This window comes from Camellia sinensis, chromosome 4 (assembly GCF_055761805.1).
Source record: "Camellia sinensis isolate YWXY chromosome 4, ASM5576180v1, whole genome shotgun sequence".
Lineage (NCBI taxonomy): Eukaryota > Viridiplantae > Streptophyta > Magnoliopsida > Ericales > Theaceae > Camellia > Camellia sinensis.
In genome coordinates this window covers 13,313,161-13,335,787 of record NC_138964.1, presented here as the reverse complement: position 1 = coordinate 13,335,787, position 22,627 = coordinate 13,313,161, and the positions used below count along the sequence as shown (strand labels likewise).

The 22,627-nt window shown below is 36.2% G+C and overlaps 1 protein-coding gene across 2 annotated transcripts; it reads left to right on the top strand.

Moving 5' to 3' along the window:
• The first annotated feature begins 11,103 nt into the window (after window positions 1-11,103).
• Window positions 11,104-22,156, top strand: LOC114281494 (glycosyltransferase BC10). 2 transcript variants are annotated; one of them, XM_028223961.2, is made up of 11 exons: window positions 11,104-11,533; window positions 12,787-13,317; window positions 15,500-15,598; window positions 17,859-17,959; window positions 18,044-18,115; window positions 18,315-18,405; window positions 18,851-18,931; window positions 20,749-20,808; window positions 20,906-21,028; window positions 21,422-21,460; window positions 21,565-22,156. In XM_028223961.2, the coding sequence occupies exons 2-11, from the start codon at window positions 12,934-12,936 to the stop codon at window positions 21,691-21,693; spliced, it is 1,179 nt and encodes a 392-aa protein (XP_028079762.2). In that variant the 5' UTR covers window positions 11,104-11,533; window positions 12,787-12,933; the 3' UTR covers window positions 21,694-22,156. The 2 variants fall into 2 exon arrangements, with proteins under 2 accessions (XP_028079762.2, XP_028079764.2); XM_028223963.2 differs by having other exon boundaries at window positions 11,132-11,533; window positions 12,833-13,317.
• The last annotated feature ends 471 nt before the right edge of the window (window positions 22,157-22,627 follow it).

Sequence of the window (22,627 nt, the reverse complement as noted above, 5' to 3'; positions counted from 1 at the left end):
TTAGAGAATAAGAGAGTAGTGTGAAAGGTTCACGCAGTAGGACAAGATGATGGCCATGCAAACCACCATGGAAGAGATATAGGGAGTTCGGTTTTTAGAAGACGTCTGTAAGAAGGCTGAGGAAAAGGGGCATAAAACTCGCGGAATTTAAATGGCCGATCCATTTTCAGAACATCGAACTCTGGCAATCTAAAGTTTTGTTCTTAGTTCTATTTTTGTAACCCTTTTTGCCATTGGCACAATGACACAAGTAGAACATTTTCTTGAGAATTGTTGTATTTTTGCCTTGCCAAGCGGATTTAGTGCGGTCCAAGGGGCAACTAACAATCATTTTGACGGAAAAATCTAAATTCCTTGCAGGGCGGATTTTGCTCGGCAAGAGATTTGTTGATGGTTTTGATCAACTTTGGAATTCCTTGCCGGACGGATTTTGCTTGGCAAGAGGTTTGTTGATTTTATCAACTCTAAAATTCCTTGTCGGATGAATTTTACTCGGCAAGAAGTTTGTTAATGGTTTTAATCAACTTTAGAATTCTTTGCCGAGTTGATCTTACTGGCCAAGAAGTAAGTCGCGGAGCGGACCTTGCTCGTCGACCATGGAGTTCCTTACCGAGCTGATCTTTCTCGCTAAGAAGCAAGTCGCGGAGCGGACTTTGCCCGCCGACCTTGGAGTTCCTTGCCGAGCTGATCTTGCTCGCCAAAAAGAAAGTCGCCGAGCTGACCTTGCTCGCCGACCTTGGAGTTATTTGCCGAGCTGATCTTGCTCGGCAAGAAGTAAGTCGTCGAGCGGACCTTGCTCACCAACCTTGGAGTTCCTTGCCGAGCTGATCTTGCTCGCCAAGAAGTAAGTCGTCGAGCGGACCTTGCTCGCCGACCTTGGAGTTCCTTGCCGAGCTAATCTTGCTCGCCAAGAAGAAAGTCGTCGAGCTGACCTTGCTCGCCGACCTTAGAGTTCCTTGCCGAGCTGATCTTGCTCGCCAAGAAGCAAGTCGCGGAGCGGACCTTGCTCGCCGACCTTGGAGTTATTTTCCAAGTAGATCTTGCTCGACAAGAAGTAAGTTGCCGAGCGGACCTTGCTCGCCGAACTTGGAGTTCCTTGCCGAGCTGATCCTGCTCGCCAAGAAGTAAGTCGTCGAGCGGACCTTGCTTGCCGACCTTGGAGTTCCTTACCGAGCTAATCTTGCTCCCGAAGAAGAAAGTCGCCGAGCTGGCCTTGCTCGCCGACCTTCGAGTTCTTTGCCGCGCTGATCTTGCTCACCGAGAAGCAAGTCGCAGATCGGACCTTGCCTGCCGACCTTGGAATTCCTTACCGAGCTGATCTTGCTCGCTAAGAAGAAAGTCGCCGAGCTGACCTTGCTCGCCAACCTTGGAGTTATTTGCCAAGCTGATCTTGCTCGGCAAGAAGTAAGTCACCGAGCGGACCTTGCTCGCCGACCTTGGAGTTCGTTGCCGAGCTGATCTTGCTCGCCAAGAAGTAAGTCGCCGAGTTAACCTTGCTTGCCGACCTTAGAGTTCCTTGCCGAGCTGATCTTGCTCGCCAAGAAGGAAGTCGCCGAGCGGACCTTGCTCGTTGACCATGGAGTTCCTTGCCGAGCTGATCTTGCTCGCTAAGAAGGAAGTCGCCGAGCTGACCTCGTTCGCCGACCTTTTAGTTCCTTGCCGAGCTGATCTTGCTCGCCAAGAAGTAAGTCGCCGAGCGGACCTTACTCGCCGACCTTGGAGTTTCTTGCCGAGCTGATCTTGCTCGCCAAGATGAAAGTCGTCGAGTTGACCTTGCTCGCCGACCTTAGAGTTCCTTGCCGAGCTAATCTTGCTCGATAAGAAACAAGTCGCCGAGCAGACCTTGCTCGTTGACCATGGAGTTCCTTGCCGAGCTGATCTTGCTCACCAAGAAGGAAGTCACCGAGCGGACCTTGCTCGTTGACCATGGAGTTCCTTGCCGAGTTGATCTTGCTCGCCAAGAAGAAAGTCGTCGAGCTGACCTTGTTCGCTAACCTTTGAGTTCCTTGCCGAGCTGATCTTGCTCGCCAAGAAGTAAGTCGCCGAGCAGACCTTGCTCGCTGACCTTGGAGTTTCTTGCCGAGCTGATCTTGCTCGCCAAGATGAAAGTTGCCGAGCTGACTTTACTCGCTGACCTTAGAGTTCCTTGCCGAGCTGATCTTGCTCGATAAGAAACAAGTCACCGAGCGAACCTTGCTCGTTGACCATGGAGTTCCTTGCCGAGCTGATCTTGCTCGCCAAGAAGGAAGTCACCGAGCGGACCTTGCTCGTTGACCATGGAGTTCCTTGCTGAGCTGATCTTGCTCGCCAAGAAGGAAGTCGCCGAGCTAACCTTGTTCGCCGACCTTTGAGTTCCTTGCCGAGCTGATCTTGCTCGCCAAGAAGTAAGTCGCCGAGCGAACCTTGCTCGCCGACCTTGGAGTTTCTTGCCGAGCTGATCTTGCTCGCCAAGAAGAAAGTCGCCGAGCTGACCTTGCTCGCCGACCTTAAAGTTCCTTGCCGAACTGATCTTGCTCCCCAAGAAGCAAGTCGCGGAGCGGACCTTGCCCGCCGACCTTGGAGTTATTTGTCGAGTTGATCTTGCTCGGTAAGAAGTAAGTCGCCGAGCGGACCCTGCTCGCCGACCTTGGAGTTCCTTGCCGAGCTGATCTTGCTCGCCAAGAAGTGAGTCGTCAAGCAAACCTTGTTCCCTGACCTTGGAGTTCCTTGCCGAGATGATCTTGCTCGCCAAGGGAAAAGTCGCCGAGCTGACCTTGCTCGCCGACCTTTGAGTTCCTTGTCGAGCTGATCTTGCTTGCCAAGAAAAAATTCGCCGAGCTGACCTTGCTCGCCGACCTTGGAGTTATTTGTCGAGCTTATCTTGCTCGGTAAGAAGTAAGTCGCCGAGCGGACCTTGCTCGCCGACCTTGGAGTTCCTTGTCGAGCTGATTTTGCTCGCCAAGAAGTAAGTCATCGAGCGGACCTTGCTCGCCGATCTTGGAGTTCCTTGCCGAGCTGATCTTGCTCGCCAAGAAGAAAGTCACCGAGCTGACCTTCCACGCCGACCTTAGATTTCCTTGCCGAGTTGATCTTGCTCGCCAAGAAGCAAGTCACGGAGCAGAATTTGCTCCCCGACCTTGGAGTTCCTTGCCGAGCTGATCTTGCTCGCCAAGAAGTAAGTCGTCGAGCGAACCTTGCTCGCCGACCTTGGAGTTCCTTGCCGAGCTGATCTTGCTCGTCAAGAAGAAAGTCGCCGAGCTGACCTTGCTCGCCGACCTTAGAGTTCCTTGCTGAGTTGATCTTGCTTGATAAGAAACAAGTTACCGAGCGGACCTTCCTCGTTGACCATGGAGTTCCTTCCCGAGCTGATCTTGCTCGCCAAGAAGAAAGTTGCGGAGCTGACCTTGTTCGCCGACCTTTGAGTTCCTTGCTGAGTTGATCTTGCTCGCCAAGAAGTAAGTCGCCGAGCGGACCTTGCTCGCCGACCTTGGAGTTCCTTGCCGAGCTAATCTTGCACACCAAGAAGCAAGTCGCGGAGCGGACCTTACTCGCCGACCTTGGAGTTATTTGCCGAGTTGATCTTGCTCGCCAAGAAGCAAGTCGCCGAGTGGACCGTGCTCGTCGACCATGGAGTTCCTTGCCGAGCTAATCTTGCTCGCCAAGAAGCAAGTCACGGAGCGGACCTTGCCCGCCGACCTTAGAATTCCTTGCCGAGCTGATCTTGCTCGCCTAGAAGCAAGTCACAGAGCGGACCTTGTTCGCCGACCTTGGAGTTCCTTGCCGAGCTGATTTTTCTCGCCAAGAAGAAAGTCACCGAGCTGACCTTGCTCGCCTATCTTGGAGTTCCTTGCCGAGCTGATCTTGCTCGCCAAGAATCAAGTTGCTGAGCTGGCTTTCCTCGCTAACTTTGAAGGTCCTTGCCAAGTTGATTTTGCTCGCTCAAGAAGTTGCTGGGCTGATTTTACTCACCAAGAAGCAAGTTAACAAGCTGACTTTGTTTGCCAACTTTGAGGTTTCTGGACTAAGCAAAGTGAATCGCCGAACAAAAAGTCTAGCTCGGCCTTGTAATGTAACTTCGGTCACGCAAATGCGGACAAAATTAAGGGGCGATTGTGAGGGAGATTTTATAATCTGGCTTTGGGCTGTGGTAATGACCAGGCTAAAAAGAGGTCCAAGCATGTTTGGGCCGAGCTAATGTTGGCTGATCCAAAGTGGTTTGCTCGGTTGAGGTCTAGGGCCCATTCGGCCGAGATGATCGTCTGTCAACCCAGGCTTATTGTTCGCGCATGTAGCTCGGCGGAAAGGTCTCTCACGGGCCGGCCTAACCTGTCTGGAGCTCGGCCGTACTGGAATGCAACCGAGCTTAGTTGTGATGGAGCTCGGCGAGTGACACTGTTGGACTCGTTAAGTAGCTCGGTCGAAGGAGGCCGGGATGATTCTGCCGGGCTGCCCGTTCCCGCCAATGCTGAGTGACGGTTTGATTAGGTGGTGTTTAGCTACATTTGCGCTGACAGATAGGAGAGCAGCTCCGCGTGTCAATAAGTGAATGGATGCAGCGGTGAGCGCAGAAAGTATATAAGTATGACTGCGCCCCCCATGCTGAGGATGGAACATCATTTGGTAAGAAACACTCATTGTGATATATCTCTCTCTTCCTCTCCCTCCCTGAGTGTGTGCTAATTTGACCGTCGGAGGAGTTTTCCGCAACACACCGCCAGGCAGCTCACCGCCGTTGTGCTCGCAGGTCGATCGGATAGACAAGGAACTTGGACGAAAGGAGTACGGACAGCGACGAATATCTCCTTCCCGTACATTTTGTATAACAATTACATTACAATGGTGTAGCTCTCTCTATCACATAGATGCAAGTTCTACAAATGTAGGCTCCATATTAATGTGAGAAAAAAATACATTATGATAATTATAGGTGGCTTAACTATCAACTTACTCAGTAGGTGTTTGGTATGTATTTAAAAAAGTGTATTTTTTTTTTTTGCATACATACATCTATTTGTTACATCAATTAGCATCTTCTCTTTACTTTTCTATCCACTTTTTTTACATTTTTTTTTTGAGATTTTTATTGATAAATTCCATTTAGAAGTGTTCTAATCAAAAAAGTCCATGAAGGAATTTTTTAACCCACTTAGTCCCATGTATTTATACTTTTATTCTATGAAGTCATTTTTCTTAATTTATACTATTTTATTAGAATTTTATGCCCTTATAGTTAATATTGATATTTAATGTTAAGGGGAGGAGAGAGAAGGAAAAGGACTAAGGTATAGGAAATTTCATATACAAATTAAATAACATTAGTGTTATTATTTTATATTATTATATAATATGAGTACATTTTAATTGAGAACATATTAAAAATAATGTGAACATTCTCTGTCATTTGATGTAAATATATTTTTAATTGACAACATATTAAAAATAATGGCGGACATTCTCTCTCATCTGATGTGAACATTTACAACACCTTTCCGAAAAATTCTTTCTCACCTAGTGTAGTGATGTGAACGTTCGTAACATGTAAACATTCTTATTTTTAATTGACAACATATTAAAAATAATGTTTATTATATTTTTAATTGACAACACATTCTTATTCACAACATGTAATGATGTGAATGTTCACAATATGTGAATATTCTCTCTCATCTAATGTAGTGATGTGAACGTTCAAATTCGTATGTTTTAGTATTAATATTCACATCATGTAATTAACAACACAATGATAAAATTTCATTTCAAATTAATGTGAATATAATGATGTGAATATTTATTTCAATTACATGATGTGAATATTTACATCATGTAATTGACAACACAATGACAAAAATTCATTTCAAATTAATATGAATATAATGATAGTCAATATCTTGATGCATGGGAACTAACAAAACAAAATGACAATTAATATTAAATATCAACATTAATAGGGATATGAGAAATTGAGGGTATTTTGATCTTCTTACCTCAAATAGGATCTAATGAAATAGTAAAAAAAAATATGGATTGAATAAAATAAAACTCTAAAAAAGAGGATTTATCAAAAAAGCTCACTTTTTTTTTTTATAATAAAAAGTCAAAAAATATAATTATTTAGAACATCCCTAACCACCCCTTAAACACTTGCCTAAAGCTCAGTAAAAAAAAAATTTAAAACATTTTTTATTGTTGAAGGCTCTAAATTTTAAAAAAAAAAATTCTAAAAAATAAAATACCGCATAAAATAAAATTCTTAAATTGGTTCTGACGATATGTAGTAGTGACAAAAGATACCGCATGATATCGAAGGCGACATATAAAATAGACAATCAAAGTGTTGGGGGATAATATAATTTAAAAAATTGCATAAAGACGACCAAGAAGACCTAAAATAGAAAGTCAAAATAACAAGACTGATTATCATTTAAGAAATTCGTAGATAGATCCTCATAATTGGCATTTACCCTGATATGTTTTAAATGAAAAACACAATACAAATCAATAAAAAAAAAAATTATTTATAAAGGTGACTTGAGTAATAAAATTTTGAAATTTATACAGCATCGACTAAAATAATGTAGTTGTCCATTTTTATACACTTTTGTTAGAGGTTTATCTTTAGTTATTTATTTAAGCCAAATGCTAACACATGTCTATAACCATTGTTTAATATTAGGATTGAGATAAAATGTGTCTCGGGAATAATCTTTTGGCAATATTTAAAAAAGTTAATTTATTGATACTTTTATATTTTTTTTGCAAATTTTTTCATAATAGGTAAAAACATCAACTTATAAGCTATATCTAAAACAACCCTAAATGAAAAAGTTAAAAAAATGTATTGAATACAGTAAAAAAAATGTCTCGTATTTTGTTTTATTTATTTATTTATTTGTCTTTTTCTTATATTTCAATGGCATTTGTTTGCAAGCCTCTTTATTTAACTAATATTTTATGAAGGGCTTTTTTTATTTTTTATTTTTTATTTTATTTTAATGTTAGACTTTCCATATGATATAATATTAGATTTTCTTTTATAATTAATATTATAAATATTTCCTCAGTGATTGATAAATATTTATAAATATTAATTTATACATGATTAGTTTGCTTTAAATTATAAACTTTTAATGGAAAACTAAGACCATCTCTAATGGTTTATCAAATTTATCATTAAATTTAAATTTGATGAAAAAAATTACATTTTACTACGGTTTATCAAACTCATTATCAAATTTAAAATTTCACTTTTCTTTCATTAAACTGAGAATTAATATACCCTTTATCAAATCATTGTTCATTATTATTGGATTTTCACCACCGGATATGATATCCCTAGATGACCACCTCAAGACAAAGATTTATAAAAAAATTAAACTGGCCGGTCGTCTGCTCGGTAAACCGGTGATTTAATAAAGTTATAAGACTTTTCGTTAAAGCCCTTAATATCAAAAAAAAATGGGAAAATTAGTCTAGGGTCCCTCCCCCACTTTTCGTAATGGAAGAGATCCACAAAATTATTTTTTGATGTCTAAAGTCCCTAAACATATATCAGAGAAATTTGACTCTTCTCACTCTCTACTCTCTCTCTCTCTCTCTCTCTCTCTCCCTCCCCTACATCAAACAATGCTTTGTCAATCTCTCTCTCTCTCCTCCATCCAACCAGTGCTTCATCTTCGCCGAACAGCACTCACCACCTCTTGAAACGCCGCCACGCTACAAGGAACCACCAACCCATCTCTCTGCTCGAACCCAAACTCATCATAAGCTTTCTTTAACAGCATCTTGAACAAAGGATGAGAGAGAAACCCTGTCGACACCACGAACCGCCGCCTCTCCTCCCCCACGTAGATTGCAAAATGCCCAGTTGGTGTCCCCGGCGACGCCGTCTGCGGCGGCCGAACAGCGAAAATATTAGATGTAAATCGAGAACTCCGTCGGTCGAACAACTAAACATATATCGAGAACTCCATCGGCGATGTCTCCTGGCTCCTCCAGATAAAAGAATTTCTCTCTTGCCTGCTCTTACCAGATTTTTTCTTTGAAAGCCCCTGTCGATTTCTATGAAGCAAATCCCAGTTGGGTGGTTCTTAATCGGCAACGGTTAGACCCGCGTTTAATGGGTGTTGAAGATATTATTACTGTAATGGTGTGCACTCAAGGCACAAAGGTTTATCAGAGGCACAAACAAATTTAGAAGAAAGGAATGAACAAAGTCTCAGCAACTCATTTGATTATCCTTCTGTCATAGGTCAGGTACTTGGTGATGTCAATTCTCCACCCATCTCTTAATTTTCGTCACGGGCATTTCTATTATATTTTGTTTCATTTACAAATATTCTATTATTTTTATGTACACATGCAGTTGATGCAAGGTATGGAAGAGTTAAACACTTTTAAAATAGAACAAATTCATAAGATGGGTTATCTGGAGCAGATAAAATTTCATCTGCAGGAACTGGTCAGACCTCTGCTTTTGAACTGAAATTTCTCTGGGTTGGCCCAGAGAAATTCTCTGGTTTGAACTGAAATTTCTCTGGGTTGGTCCAGAGAAATTATCTGATTTGGATTGAAATTTTCTCTGGATTGGTCCTTGGTATTAAGATTTTTCAGCATCAAGTTTGTCATTTATCTTATTTCCATCATCAACCTCTATGTCATGTTGCATCTCCAAACCACCCCCTGATGTTGAATCGCAAGCTTTGCCCTTCATGATCATTTCCTTCCCAGAATTGTCATCAATCTATTATCAACATTTTCAACTCAGAGAATTTCTCTGGGCTAGAATTTCTTTGGACAGAATTTATTCTTGGTACTTACTTCTTCAGGAATTTGATCCAATTGTAGCCTTATGGTGTGTACTAACTTTAGTTTAACAATTGCTTGTGGATTTCATGTATGGTGTACCTAAAATCACCAGAAAATACTCTGATTTGCACCATTTTGGGAATTGGATGAGACATTTTCAAAACATAGAAAATTAAAAAAATTGAACAAACCAGAGAAATTTGAAATTTCTCTGGTTTGAAATTTCTCTGGATGGAAATTTCTCTGGGTTGAAATTTCTCTGGACAAAATTTCTCTGGACCAGAATTTCTCTGGATCAAATTGAGGGACCTTAGACATTATGAAAATATTAGATGTCCTTTATACTATAAAGTCTTAATACCAGGGACCCTAAAAAAAAAATCCCCAAAAAAATTATTTAAATTTTTATTTGAATTTAATAAAAAAATTAATACATCATTGAAGACGCCTTAACCAAGAGTAGTGAGACATTTGGCAATAATTTGACAACTTTGCAGGTCAGCGCTTAACGGGCATTGCGCTCTCTCACGCACGCTGTCAAGTGTGTTATAACTCCAGAGAAAATAAATAAATAAATAAAGCATTATATATAGATTTAAATTATATTCATTTTTCCTGAGATTTATAATAATTGGAGATATTGCCCCCCTCAAGTTTCTAAAATGACAGTTATCTTTTTTAACTTGTTTTTCAGTTGATTTTTATCATATTAACTGTGGTTGATTTGTTAAATGATTAAACTACATTTTGATTTGCAAATGCTAATAAATTTTAAAATAATTTTAATAGTATTAAGCTGTACGAATACTACCTTTAGTTATTTTGCTGTGTGATTCACATATTGAAAATATAAAATTTTAAAAATAGTTTTATAAAAAAAACACCTTTTATTTTTTTAAAAGAAAATATTAAATTGTTTTTATAAAAAGAAAAAGAAAAATTTGTTTTTCTATAAAATAAAATAAAACAACTTTGGCTTTCTTATGGCTGGGTTTGGATTATGGATCTGCGTAAGAATTTGAAAATGAAAAATATGAGTAACTATTCTATTCATAATTCATCTTTTTTTTTTTTTCCTTCTAAATTCTTACATAAATCCATAATTCAAATATAATCTTACAAAAAATGTTAAAAGATTGTTACCATTGAAAAAATGCATAAAGTGTACGAGTTCATAAATATTTTGATATTTTGTACTTCTTATTGATAGCTTTTAGGATTATCATTAACAAAATCCTTCTTTAAAAACACTAGGATATTAATTTGGTAGTGTTGCTAGAGAACTTAGGCCTCGTCTGGCATGTGTTTGTTTTAGTTTAAAAATCAAAAAGTCATTAAAAAAAATCAAAAGTCTATAACATACATAAAAAAGTCAAAGATTCCATTTTCTCTCTATTTTTTGCATATCTTTTTATAAAAAATTAAAAAGTCATTCCAAACATATTATTATTTTTTATCTCATATTTTAGCTAAAAAATCAAAATATTACTAAAGTAACATGTTCTCAAACGAGGCCTTATATTTTTTTAGTTTGTAGAGGTGATAATATCTACTTAGAGTGGGTGAAGGGTGAAATATTTTTTTAAAAATGAAATCTTCAATTTCAATTATTCTTATTGACAAAAATAAAATAAAATAGTGACAGAGAAAGGAATATGAAATACTATTTTGAAATAAATGAGGATGTAAGACCTGATTTGGTAACCTTATGTTTTAGTCAAAAAGTCACTATAAGTTGTCACATCACTCTCTTTATTTTTCTACATATTTTTTATAAAAAGTAAAAAAATTACTAAAATAACATGTTCTTAAACAAGACCTAAGTATCATTTTAAAAACTTAAGATGAGATATCTGTAATTATTATAAACTTTAAGAGAGGTAGTGTACTTCACCTACGAACATTTTTTTTTCTTTTGATAAGTAAAAATAAATAGGGTAAATTATAAATACATCATTTGAAATTTGTTTAAAATAGAAATTATTCATTGTAATTTAAAAAAATTATAAATATTCCTTTATTATAATTTTTTATTTAATAGAATTAATTAAAAAAAATTATAATTATTCTTCTATATAATAATAAAATTACATAAATTATTAATTAAAATATATTTCTAAAATCATTAAAAGTTGTTAATTGACTTGATTATTTATTCATAAAATGAACAATTTAGTATGAAATTAAAAATTTTAAAGGGTTAAAGCAATTTATATTTTAATTAAATCTTAAAAAATATATTTATAATTTATCTAAATAAATAATATTCGCCGGCTGAAAATGAATATCGTTTGAAACGGAGAGCCAACAAAAAATAAGAAAAAAAAAACGACTGTTTCGAGCGTTCTTTCTTTTCTTTTCAACTCACCGAGAAAAAGAGAGAGAAAATTTTATACACAACCGAGAAAATTCTTAGAGAGACTAAAAAAAAAAAAAAATTACAACAGACAAGCGAATCGTTAAACAAGTATTCAAATTATTTACATACCTACACACACACACATATACCTTTATATTGTATTATTATGTAACAATTATGACCTTGTGTTGTCCCTCTCTTTCTCTCTCTCTCTCTCTCTCTATCGCTCTCCTTCTCCTGGCTCTCTCTCATCGTCCTCTTCCCTCTCGTGCCCTAGATCTCAAACACTTGTAACACCGAGATTTGCCTCTGTAGATCTTCTTTCGTTAATTACTCTCAACTTCGTGATTTATTAGATCTCTCTTTAGCTTTCACGTCTCGCTCAATCAGGTATTGCGTCTCATTCTCATTATTGTTTTGCTGTTTTCTTCGCTTTTGATTTTCAAATAAATTAATCGAAACGAGTGATTAGAGTAAATTTCTTAATTGTGGGAATTTGAAAAATATGAATTTTTTTTTTCTTTTTTTTAAATGTATATAGATGTAGTTTGATTGTAATTGTTTTAAATTCATATATTGGGTTTTGTGAAAAGATAATGATTTTTTGGGTTTGACTAATGGGACAATGGGGGGTACATTCTGGATACAAATATGCACGTCTATATCTAAATGTGTGTATATATGTTGTAAATTGGCTTCATCCTGATGGGAGTTGGGTTTGGCAGCTTCATCTATGTGTGTATATATATATTGATTTATATATATATATATATATATTAATTTGATCTTGATTGGAGTTGGGTTTGGTAGCTTCAATTGAGATGGATACTAGGTAGGTTTGATTTCTGTTGTAACCTCTGTTATTTATTAATTGTGGGGGATATCAGTTGGTTTTGTTGGTTGGGCAATTTAAGAATTTTGAATAGAATTATTTGGTTATCATTAGTTTAATATTCCCTCATGTTATTATTCTTTCTAAATCAGAGTTTGGGTTTCAAATCCCATCAATTTTTCAGCAAGGTCTGCGTTTTCTTGCCCAGAATCTGATATGATTTGTTATTATAATTCTGTGGATTTTTAAGATATTTGTTTCAGTCTGGAGTTGCATTTTTTTATTTTTGTGCAATTGGGTTTTTGGGAAATTGATTTCAGTTTCAAACTGGGGGCCTCCTGTTTCAATTCTAATGTTCTTATTAGTTGAAGCTAGATGCTTGCCCTAAAGGTTTACATTACTAGATTTCCTGCTTGCTTGGTGCCTAGCTAGTATCTTATGTTAGCGATTGTAAATCAGTGACTGGATCATGTGATTTTTATTTTTTATAGTCATTAAAAAGATTAGGCATTTGTTGGCCACTCTCATTATTAGGAAATTTCTGGTACTCAGTTAGGCTTTCTGGCTGGTCTTGGATGATACTCCCTTGAACCGACTTTTGATTAAATAATAAATTCACGCATTTCTCAGTTCTGTGGCAACCTGCATTCATGCTATGCTTATGAAAATCTGCATAATCTCTCTCTCTCTCTCTCTCTCTCTCTTAATTTTCAAGTGGCTGAGATTCTTATTGATTCTAGGTTACTCATTGCAATTAAATTATTTGAGATTAAGGTACTCCTTACTGTGCTATATTTGTCTCTGCTTGCAGATTCAGATTCCACAAACTAAATCAGTTTATTGAAGGCTGGTTGTAGGATCTTAGGTGTTTTCTCTTAATAAAGAGTGTGCTGTATGGACACAGTGGTAAGGCAGTGAGTTATTTTGAGGTCAAGCTGTTATGCGTAAACTACTCTAAATGAAGACAGCTCAGGCGTGGCGTCTAAGAATGAAGGACATGCAGATCTTGCCCGCGCCTCGCCACCGTGCCCACTTGAAGAAGCCAACATGGATAATTGTCTTGGTTTCATTGGTCTGCGTGTTCTTGATTTGCGCTTATATTTATCCACCCCACAACTCTGCTGCCTGTTATGTGTTCTCTTCCAATGGTTGCAACGGATTTTCCCAATGGATGCCACCTCCTCCTTCAAGGGAGTTTACTGATGATGAGATTGCTTCTCGTGTTGTGATTAGGGATATTTTGAATATGCCTCCAGTTCAATCGAAGAATCCTAAAATTGCTTTCATGTACTTAACACCAGGTTCATTACCTTTCGAGAAGCTGTGGGATAAGTTTTTCCATGTAAGACATTTTTTTCTTAACATTAATGATTGGAATTAGTTGTTTGCTAATTTGAACCTTTCTTTTAATATGTCAACATTTTAAAAAATTGCTACCATATGTTTGTTTCTTTTTTCTTGTGTAGAAAGAGGTAACATGTAATAATCTGGTTGATCTTGTGAACATCTAAGTGAAAATATGTTTGAAGTGCCTATAGAATGTACCTTAAGATGAAACCGAATGGAAAATGATGGATTGATGGTAAGAGTTGCTTACCATTTATCACTGGAGTGCTTTGGTAAGTCATCGGGACATGGTTTTATGAATGTGGCAAGAACTAGATGCAACACAGTGTGGCAGAATTATGGTTTGATGTATTGATGAGACTATTACTGTGTTAAAAGTATGATCAATAATGTAAGGATGATCTCAATTCCTACATGGATCATGTCTTGGGTTTACCTGAATGGAATACGTGGTACATATATGTGTGTGTGTGTGTGATTTAACTATTTATAGAAGATTCCAAGAGGTGCAATCATTAAACTATGGACTATACTTGGTTCCATTATGAAATATTAGGCAAGGGTAATTTGACAGTTTTTAATTGAGTGAAAAAATATAGATTCTGATATAGTCAGTTGTCAAATTTTGTGTATTGACATTGCTATTTGCACTTTCGTATCATGTTTTGTATCATTCTGAGTCATGTATTGAATAGAAAATATGTTGAAAGAGTTTTTAATACAAGGAACATGAAATACATAACCAAGTAATGTTCATTTACAAGATAGATTAGAGAATCCTAGTTTTTAACTCTAGATATCACAATTAAAGTTTTGCCTTCAATAGCATATGGTCTTCCTATGTCCAAGAATTAGAAAGGAAAGGAGAGTAAAGTAATTTAGAGTGGAACCAAGAATCCTGCTTCTCATTAATTTTGTCAAACCACCAACTGATTGTGATCTCCTTTTTGTCTAGCTTCAATACCGTAGTATATGAGCTGGCCTTAAACTAATTTCTAGATATAAAATGAAATATGATATGCATGCTGATTCATTCTCAAGATGATATAGGTTTTTATCTCGTCCATGCAACTAGAATTAGGTATTATTTGATGTACTGACCATTTTGAAATCATATATCAGGCTTGTTTTGTGGTTGCAACTTTTGTTTAATCCTTGAATTTTAGTGATCCCTTCTCTCAATCTAGGCTTTTGTGTAATATTAATTATGATGGTATTTGGTGAATTTATGCCATTTGATTTTCATGTTCAATTATCTTGCAGATTCTATTATGATTTTTAAGTAGGTCAAAATTACGTTGATCATTCAATCTTTATGCTTTTTTTACATGTCCCTCTGCTCAAAAATTATCTTTGTAGTGAAAATTCAAATACGATAATTGTATTATATCAAATATTTTGATGCAAACACAAATCGTCACTAATTGCTTCACAAAATGCATTTCAACTGATATTACAATAATTTACATAAAAGTTTAAAAGGAATTAAAAAAGCTAACAGACTTATTAAGAAGTGTTGTAATCTATGCAAAATTACCCCTCTTGACACCTTTTGTATGAGAGCTTCACTGATCTCTTGTACTTTTATTCCTAATATAGATCAACCAAATTCTATGTTGTTGGTTAGTTTGTCATTGAATCAGGAGTTGTAAGTGATATCTTTGGACTTCGGTGAGAAATTGGGTTTACAGGTATAGGAGCAAGAAATTTGGAGAACTGATGTTCTGTAGGGAAGGAGTTTTAGCTGGAAAATTGAGTAAATTTTGTTGATTGCACCAATTAGGAGGGTTGTTTGTGCCTGCTCAGGTGATGTTGTTACTTAGAAAGTGAGGTTGCTAGAAACGAAGGACCAATTCCTGTTTATTTGTTTTCCAGATGTTCAATGGATTGGTATGCTGTGGTATTTCGCTGAAAAAGGTTTACCTTTTGAGTAACATGTCCTGATATATGTATTGGAATTTGGAAAGCTGATATGAGTTGGACAGGCAGTCATTGATACATTAGATTAATTGTCTCAAGTATAATGATGTTGATTAAATTGTAGACCATTGGTAGGAGAGAAAACATGGTAATAGGTTTGCATACTTGTCATGTGCCCCACATTTTAATTTTTTTGAGGAAGCTGTTAGACTCTGTTAAGTTGAGTTTATATATTAACAAAAAAAATTTCTTGGCAGGGCCACGAGGGCAGATTTTCTGTCTATGTACATGCATCTAAGGACAAACCAGTTCATTTTAGCCGTTTCTTTGTCAATCGAGAGATTCGCAGTGACAAGGTTACTTATCTTAATGCAAAATTAAATCTCATATTTCTTACCTGAAATTTATATCTCCCTAGTGGTTTGTTTGATAAACTTTGCAATTCATATTGTTGTGACCTCATACTGTTAGATTTTTTTTTTCTTGTTTACCTCCTGCTTTTTTTTTATTATTTTAATTCTGTCGATTTCTTTATTAGAGTACTTGTGTGAAGTGTCTTCCCTTGTACTCTAATTGCCTTTCACATTGACAATGATGCATTGACCACTGTATTAAGCCATGGACTTTTAAGAAACATCAGTATGGACATTAGTCATGGATGCCATATGATATGAACATGCCCACATGGCAAATGTTCAAGAATTAGTACAAGGACATGGTGGGGAAAGGAAGATGTCAATATACATGTATAATTTTTCATGTGAGAATAGGTAAGAACTATGTTACCAAAAAACGCTAATACCCTAGTGAATTACGTATTGGTACGCACGTTCCAAAACATGGTACACTTTCTTTCCAAAACAATAAATTTAGTGATCCGAAGCAATCCCCAAATTTTTTTCCAATATATTTCCATAAATGTTAACTTAGGAGAAAATAAAAACAATTATATGAATTAAAAGCTAAGGTGAGTTAAGTTTTGACAAGACAAAAAATAAAAAATGAGTTATAATTTTCATAGAAATGATTTGCTACATAAAAGAAGAAAAATTTTTATTTGATACTTAATTGTTAAAAGAAAATTACTCTAAAAATACCTTAAATTCTTAAGTGTAATATATACAAGTCTACTCTTATCGTATCACATTTTAGAGCATGTGGTGTGCCACGTTCCCTGTTCCTGTTCTGTGTACCGGAACGATCCATGTTCTAGGTAACATAAGATAAGAATTACTCCTTTTTCTTTCAAAAATTGTTTATATGTTGGCAAAGAAGTGGAAACAAAAGTCCTAGTTTTTATTTTAGAAAACCATGAATATTGCTAAACAAATTGGAAGCTGTTAGAGTTTAGGGTTTCAACATTTGCAAGGCCTAATGGATGGATTTATTGGTAGTGTTATCACCAAGTATGAAATATGTACAGACAAACTAAAATAGACAATCATAGAATCAAAATGTTAAAAAGTAGGGCAGCTTTATTGCATCTCAGTTTAATTAGTTGGAGTGCTCTTGTGGATGACCTCAAGTAGTCCTCAAAATTTTTGTTTTTGAGTACAAGTCATCATCATCTTCTTCTCTACCCTTGCTTTCCCTTTCTATATGGGATATTTTAAATTTTATATGTTCCTTTGGGAGATGGTCTGGTGGTGGAAGTGGCTTACTGACTTTTCCTAAGATTTAACTGAGTGATAATTATTTGTTTTTGGAAAATAGGCAGAAACCTTCCCTTTTGTTTGCCTCTGTAGATGTTCATTAGTGTTTATTGGTAACATGATTATTGCAATCCTATTTCTTAAATAATTTTCCAATAAAAGTGGGAAACTTACATGTTGTAACTTGTAACTTATATGTATGTAACTATTAAAATGCAATATGATGATTTGTGGATGATGACTTTTATAGCATCTTGTCACAAGCTTCCATATTAGCTATACATGTTAAGAACATTGAAATATACATATTAAAATAATTAATTGAGAATTCTTGTTTATCACCAATGAGCAAAGTGCCTTTGGTTTTTGTGGGGATGGTGTTGAGACCTGTCACTTTCCTCATTGTTGATACTTGGTGAGATTTCTTGATACTTGAGGAACATATAAAACCATAGATCAACATTTATATAAGTGCATATTCATTGACCCTAGAGGTCCTGACTTGGAGCAATGCAAAGTGCTATCTGCTCCCAGCGTTGTGGTGTGGGTTTGTGTCTAGGACTCTAGGGAATCAAATGCTCCTTAAGAAGGTAGGGTTGCCTACTTAATACCTCTCCTTCACCATTGTAAGTAAGAACCTCTTGCACTGGGTACAGCCTTTTACATATTAATGATGGTTTCTAATTTGAGAGGATAAAGTTATATATAGATGATTTATCTTTTTAATAATAATTAGAGTAGAAAAATCTTCCTTCAATAAATGGCTTGTAATTTTGTGTGTGTTTTGAAAAACTACTACTTGTATGGACAAATTAATAAATGCTCAAAATATTTGGGAAAAGTGTTCTTATGGACTTTATAATCAGTACGTGTTTAAAATAATTACTATTGCTTTGGCTGTTGTCATTACCATTATTATCATTGTATGAGCTAAATAATATGATAGTATTTTTCGCATGTGCAGGTAGTGTGGGGAAAGATTTCAATGGTTGATGCAGAGAGACGCCTGTTGGCAAATGCACTCAAAGACCCTGATAACCAACACTTTGTGTTATTATCTGATAGGTGGCTGGATGATAGTTACTGTTATTAATATTTGTTATGAATTTGATACAAACAATTTCCTGACTTTGTTCTCTTGCGTTGCAGTTGTGTACCATTGCATCATTTTGATTACGTGTACAACTATCTGATGTACACGAATGTCAGCTTTATTGACTGGTGCGCTCAGTGTTTTCATATTATTCTGCTGTTTTTTTTTATAGTAGTCTCTTTGGATTAAAATCTTTTCAGTGAGAACTTGTACAACTACACACGAAAACACAATTACATATTATGTATTATATATGCTAAATTGGTTTGTATTTGACGTATCCATGTTTATTTGTCATTACTGATGCATGCTTTTTATTCTCTCCAGCTTTGAGGATCCTGGTCCACATGGGACTGGCAGGTATTCGGAGCATATGTTGCCTGAAGTTGAGAAAGCTAACTTTCGGAAGGGTGCACAGGTATATTTTCACACATTTGATGTGGAGGCTCGGCATGACATGATGTGTCAATCTATACAAGTTGTGACGTTATTAATTATAAGGAAAAAGTTACTTGAGCTAACAAGTGGTTACTTTAACAGTTGCCATAGCTCTTTCCTTACCATGCAAGGGACTGTGAAACTCCAGCATATTCATTCATCATAGCCGTTGACCATATGAACACATTTTGGTTGTATGGCCACTGGACATAAATTAATAGTAATTTCAAACTCCATATTATCATGATATTGAACCCTGAATGTCGGGTTTTAATAAGGAATTCCTATGTCAATAGGTAAAAAAAGTCTTTATTTTTTATTTTTTATATATATATATTTTTAACATAAATATGTAATTGCAGCATACTTGATTGAATTTCTCCAATTGTCTTATTTGGATAGGTTTTGATATTGAATTTGTGCAGTGGTTTACAATGAAGCGCCAACATGCAGTGGTAGTAATGGCTGACAATCTCTACTACAAAAAATTTCGAGAATACTGCAAGGTGGTTCAATTCATAAATATGGTTTGCTTTATGACATGTTCCGTGGTTATGATATGCAAATGTTGCTTTTAGTCTTTTCAGCATTTTATTTATATACGCTTGGTGTAATTTTTCTTCCTTACTTGGTCTTCTAGTTTTGAGGTTTTTTACGTTTGTTTAGCTTGTTTTTTTATACGATCTTTCCATTTCTTTGTCATTTTAGTCTTGGAAAACTCATTTTGCCTATTTTTGAATATGTTTGCCATAGGTTGGCCCAACCCAGTACTCTCATACTAGGGTTACTAGGGTTGTATTTCCTCTTCCCATTCTTACTTCTGTAGGTTTCCTGGTAACAGGGAGATCTGCGAGAACTCTTACCCATGTCTTACCATTTCTTCATCTGTATATGGAAGTTTTACCCTTTAGACGCCTTTGACTTTGAGATTTTCCAAAGTTTCTACCAAAAATTTAAAATCTAGCAACTTGCAAGTTAAAAATCAAGCAAATTTGAATTAGTTTAGCCTCAAATGAAATTAGCCCCTGTAGCCTCATTGGGAAAGTACCAGTTGGACAGGGAACACTTACTGATGAAGCCATTTCTTGATCTTTCATAGTAGGCAAAGCTACTAGCACCAAAATTTTAAAACCTAAGAACTTGCAAGTCAAAATTGAGCAAATTTGAGCTAGTTTACTTTTTAGTTGCATGAAGTGGGGACGGGGGCGTGTAGAAGACTACAGTTCGGAGCTTCTAGGGAAGCGTTTAATGTATTTCAACATATCTTGAACACTCAATACTTTTTCAATGTCCAAATATAATATAGAATTAATGATTTTTAGACACTGTCAATTAATTAATACTCCTGAATGAGTGTTTGACATGTACCACGTGCTATATCACCGCTTATGTATTTAGAAAAAAGAATATGTTTTGAATAAAATAATATGAAAAGAGTTATAATCAATAAATAATATAGGTAAACAGAAGGGTTAGACTAAATTGGTGACTACCAAAGGAAGAAACTATAGGAAAAAGGAAGCCAATAACTGGATTAACAATCCGTGTTGATAGATATGCCATCATTCCATTTGTTATAATTTTATATGCCTTATTACCAGTGCATGTGGTTGGATGCTTGAGTTCGGCTTGCGACAAGGCATAGATTGAGAAAACTCCGCCAGTGTTACACTAATGCTGCCGGTCCCAAGCCCGGATAAAGGAGGAGGGGCTTTCATGTTTTTGGTTGGTGTAAAGGTTTTCTACATCCTTCTCACGAATACTGACTCCCTTTGTGTTCTTGCCACAAAAACCAGTTTGAGACGTGGTTTTAATTTCTTTGAGTATATAGTTCAGTCTGGAAAACTTGAACTTGTACATTTGGATCATGAGTGTATCTTTCTATCAGTATTTCAATCCTTGGGAAGGGGGAGAAAATGGGGAGACACGAGTTGGGGGACAATGGAAAGCATTTATGTGATTGCCATGAGATTGCCAACATTTTTATGTAAAGGCATTATAGTAGTACGCCATCAAGATTGTGTATCAGGCATTTGCAATGTTGGGTTTTACTATGTGAGGGATATAGTTGATATTAGGGACTGTATCGATTTGCTTAGATTAGGTTTGGGCCTGGACAAAGTTTGGTTGAACTGGAATGTTGTTTCATTTTGTAAACCTAGTGAGGATCTTCTGTGCTAATCACAAAATTCTTGTATTATATCATAATTAGTATGTAAAGTACATTTTGCATTTATGTAAGCTTAACTCTTGGGAAATATGGGATTTGTAAGCATGGTTTGTAACAAGAATGTACTGATGTTGATGCTTTTGGTTTTTACAGCCGGGTATGGATGGGCGCAATTGCTATTCTGATGAACATTACCTGCCTACCTTTTTCCATGTGAGAGCATCTTTTATTTTTTGCTCTTGGTTAGTCTTTGTTTTCAACTCTTGCCATTTTCAAATCATTTCTAACCGAATAACTTGTTTATTTTCAGATGCTTGATCCATCTGGTATTGCAAACTGGTCAGTGACACATGTTGATTGGTCTGAAGGAAAGTGGCATCCAAAATCATACAGAGCTCAAGATATTACTTATCAGCTCATGAGAAATATTACTGTAAGACTGCTGCTCAGTAATTTGTGTGTTACATGTTTCTGCTACATCTTTTTTTAAACAAAAGAGTTGTTTCATTATAATAATAATGATAATAATAATAATAATAATAATAATAATAATAATAATAATAAAAAGAGTCTAATTCATTATTTTTAACAAAGCTGTTAGGTGACTTATATGAGCTGCTTATAGTTTTTTTTTCATATTTATTTTGGAAGTCTCGGTGCAATTTCTGCGTGTTACTTATTAGACTTATTAGGCAGAAATAGCTTAAATAAGCTAAAAAAAATGATTACATCTTTTTAACTTACAATAAGCTACACTAAACAGGCCCCAAGTGTATTGATTTTTGGACTTACAGTAGTTGATTGTCTGCGTTGTTTCGTAATGCAGTTAATTGAAGACAGTGTGCATGTCACAAGTGATGAACGGGTATGTACTTGACTGACCTTTCCAAATCAAAAATCGCCTTTAAAATTGGTTTCAAAAAGACTTTAAAAAATTCTGAAAACAATTGTGTCTGTCATATGGTGCAGAAAGAAATCCAGGTTAGAACATGTTTATGGAATGGAATGCGACGGCCATGTTATTTATTTGGAAGGAAGTTCATGCCAGAAACTCTGGATAACTTGATGGAACTTTTCTCGAATTACACTAGTATTTGAACGGGATATCATCTTCATTTCTAATTCTTTGGTCGGACAAACAGTTGATCTCGACCCTTCATCATCATCATCATCTTCATTTTCTCCTGTAGTTTACAGTGTTGTAAAGCGTTCCTCACGGTAGAAGAGGATTCATTGCCCTTGACCTGGCTCGTTTTTTGAGTGCAATGGGCAACTAGCGGAGCTGTTAGTGTGACTTTGGTTGATCTGGAAGTTGACAAGCTGTTGCTAGCATCGCTGCCTTGAGGATTGAGTGAATTTAGTTTTTTTTTTTTTTTTGGTCCCTCTTTCCATTTTGGGCCTATTTATGTCATAATTGTAGCTTCTTTTTTTTTTTTTTTTAATCATTTTCTTTCTTTTTTTGTTTTTTTGGACAGAAATTTTGGGTACTTTATTGCAGTGCAGTTAATTGTTGACCTTTGTAAAGGTTGAAATGTGAATTTGCAAATATTTTTAGTAGAAACAGCATCCTATATCTTATATATAAGATTTGAAATCCAGAATGTAAATAGTATAGGGGTTATTCTAATTGACACCACACTTTCACCTCATTACACCATATCAAAGTTTGAAACTTTGATTTTATCTCTTTACCGTCCATAATGCCAATCTTACCCTCATTTTTATACCCCACTTTTTAAATCCCAACACTACCCCACCACCTTCGGCTGTTATTGTCACAACCAATCCCAACCATCCCTATTGCAGCCTTCGTCTTCAGCCCTCCCTCTACTACAACTCTCCCGGGCCTTCTTTTCTTCATTGGTGACCTCCCTCTGCCTACAGTACTCAGTGAGTGCCACTTCTACAACTCTCTATTGTTTGTGTGTGTGTGTGAGAGAGAGAGAGAGAGAGAGTGAATGAGTGTTTCAAATCTAGTAGAAGGGTTTCAAATCTAGGGAAAGTAAAATGAAGGTCTGGGAAGGAAAAGGTT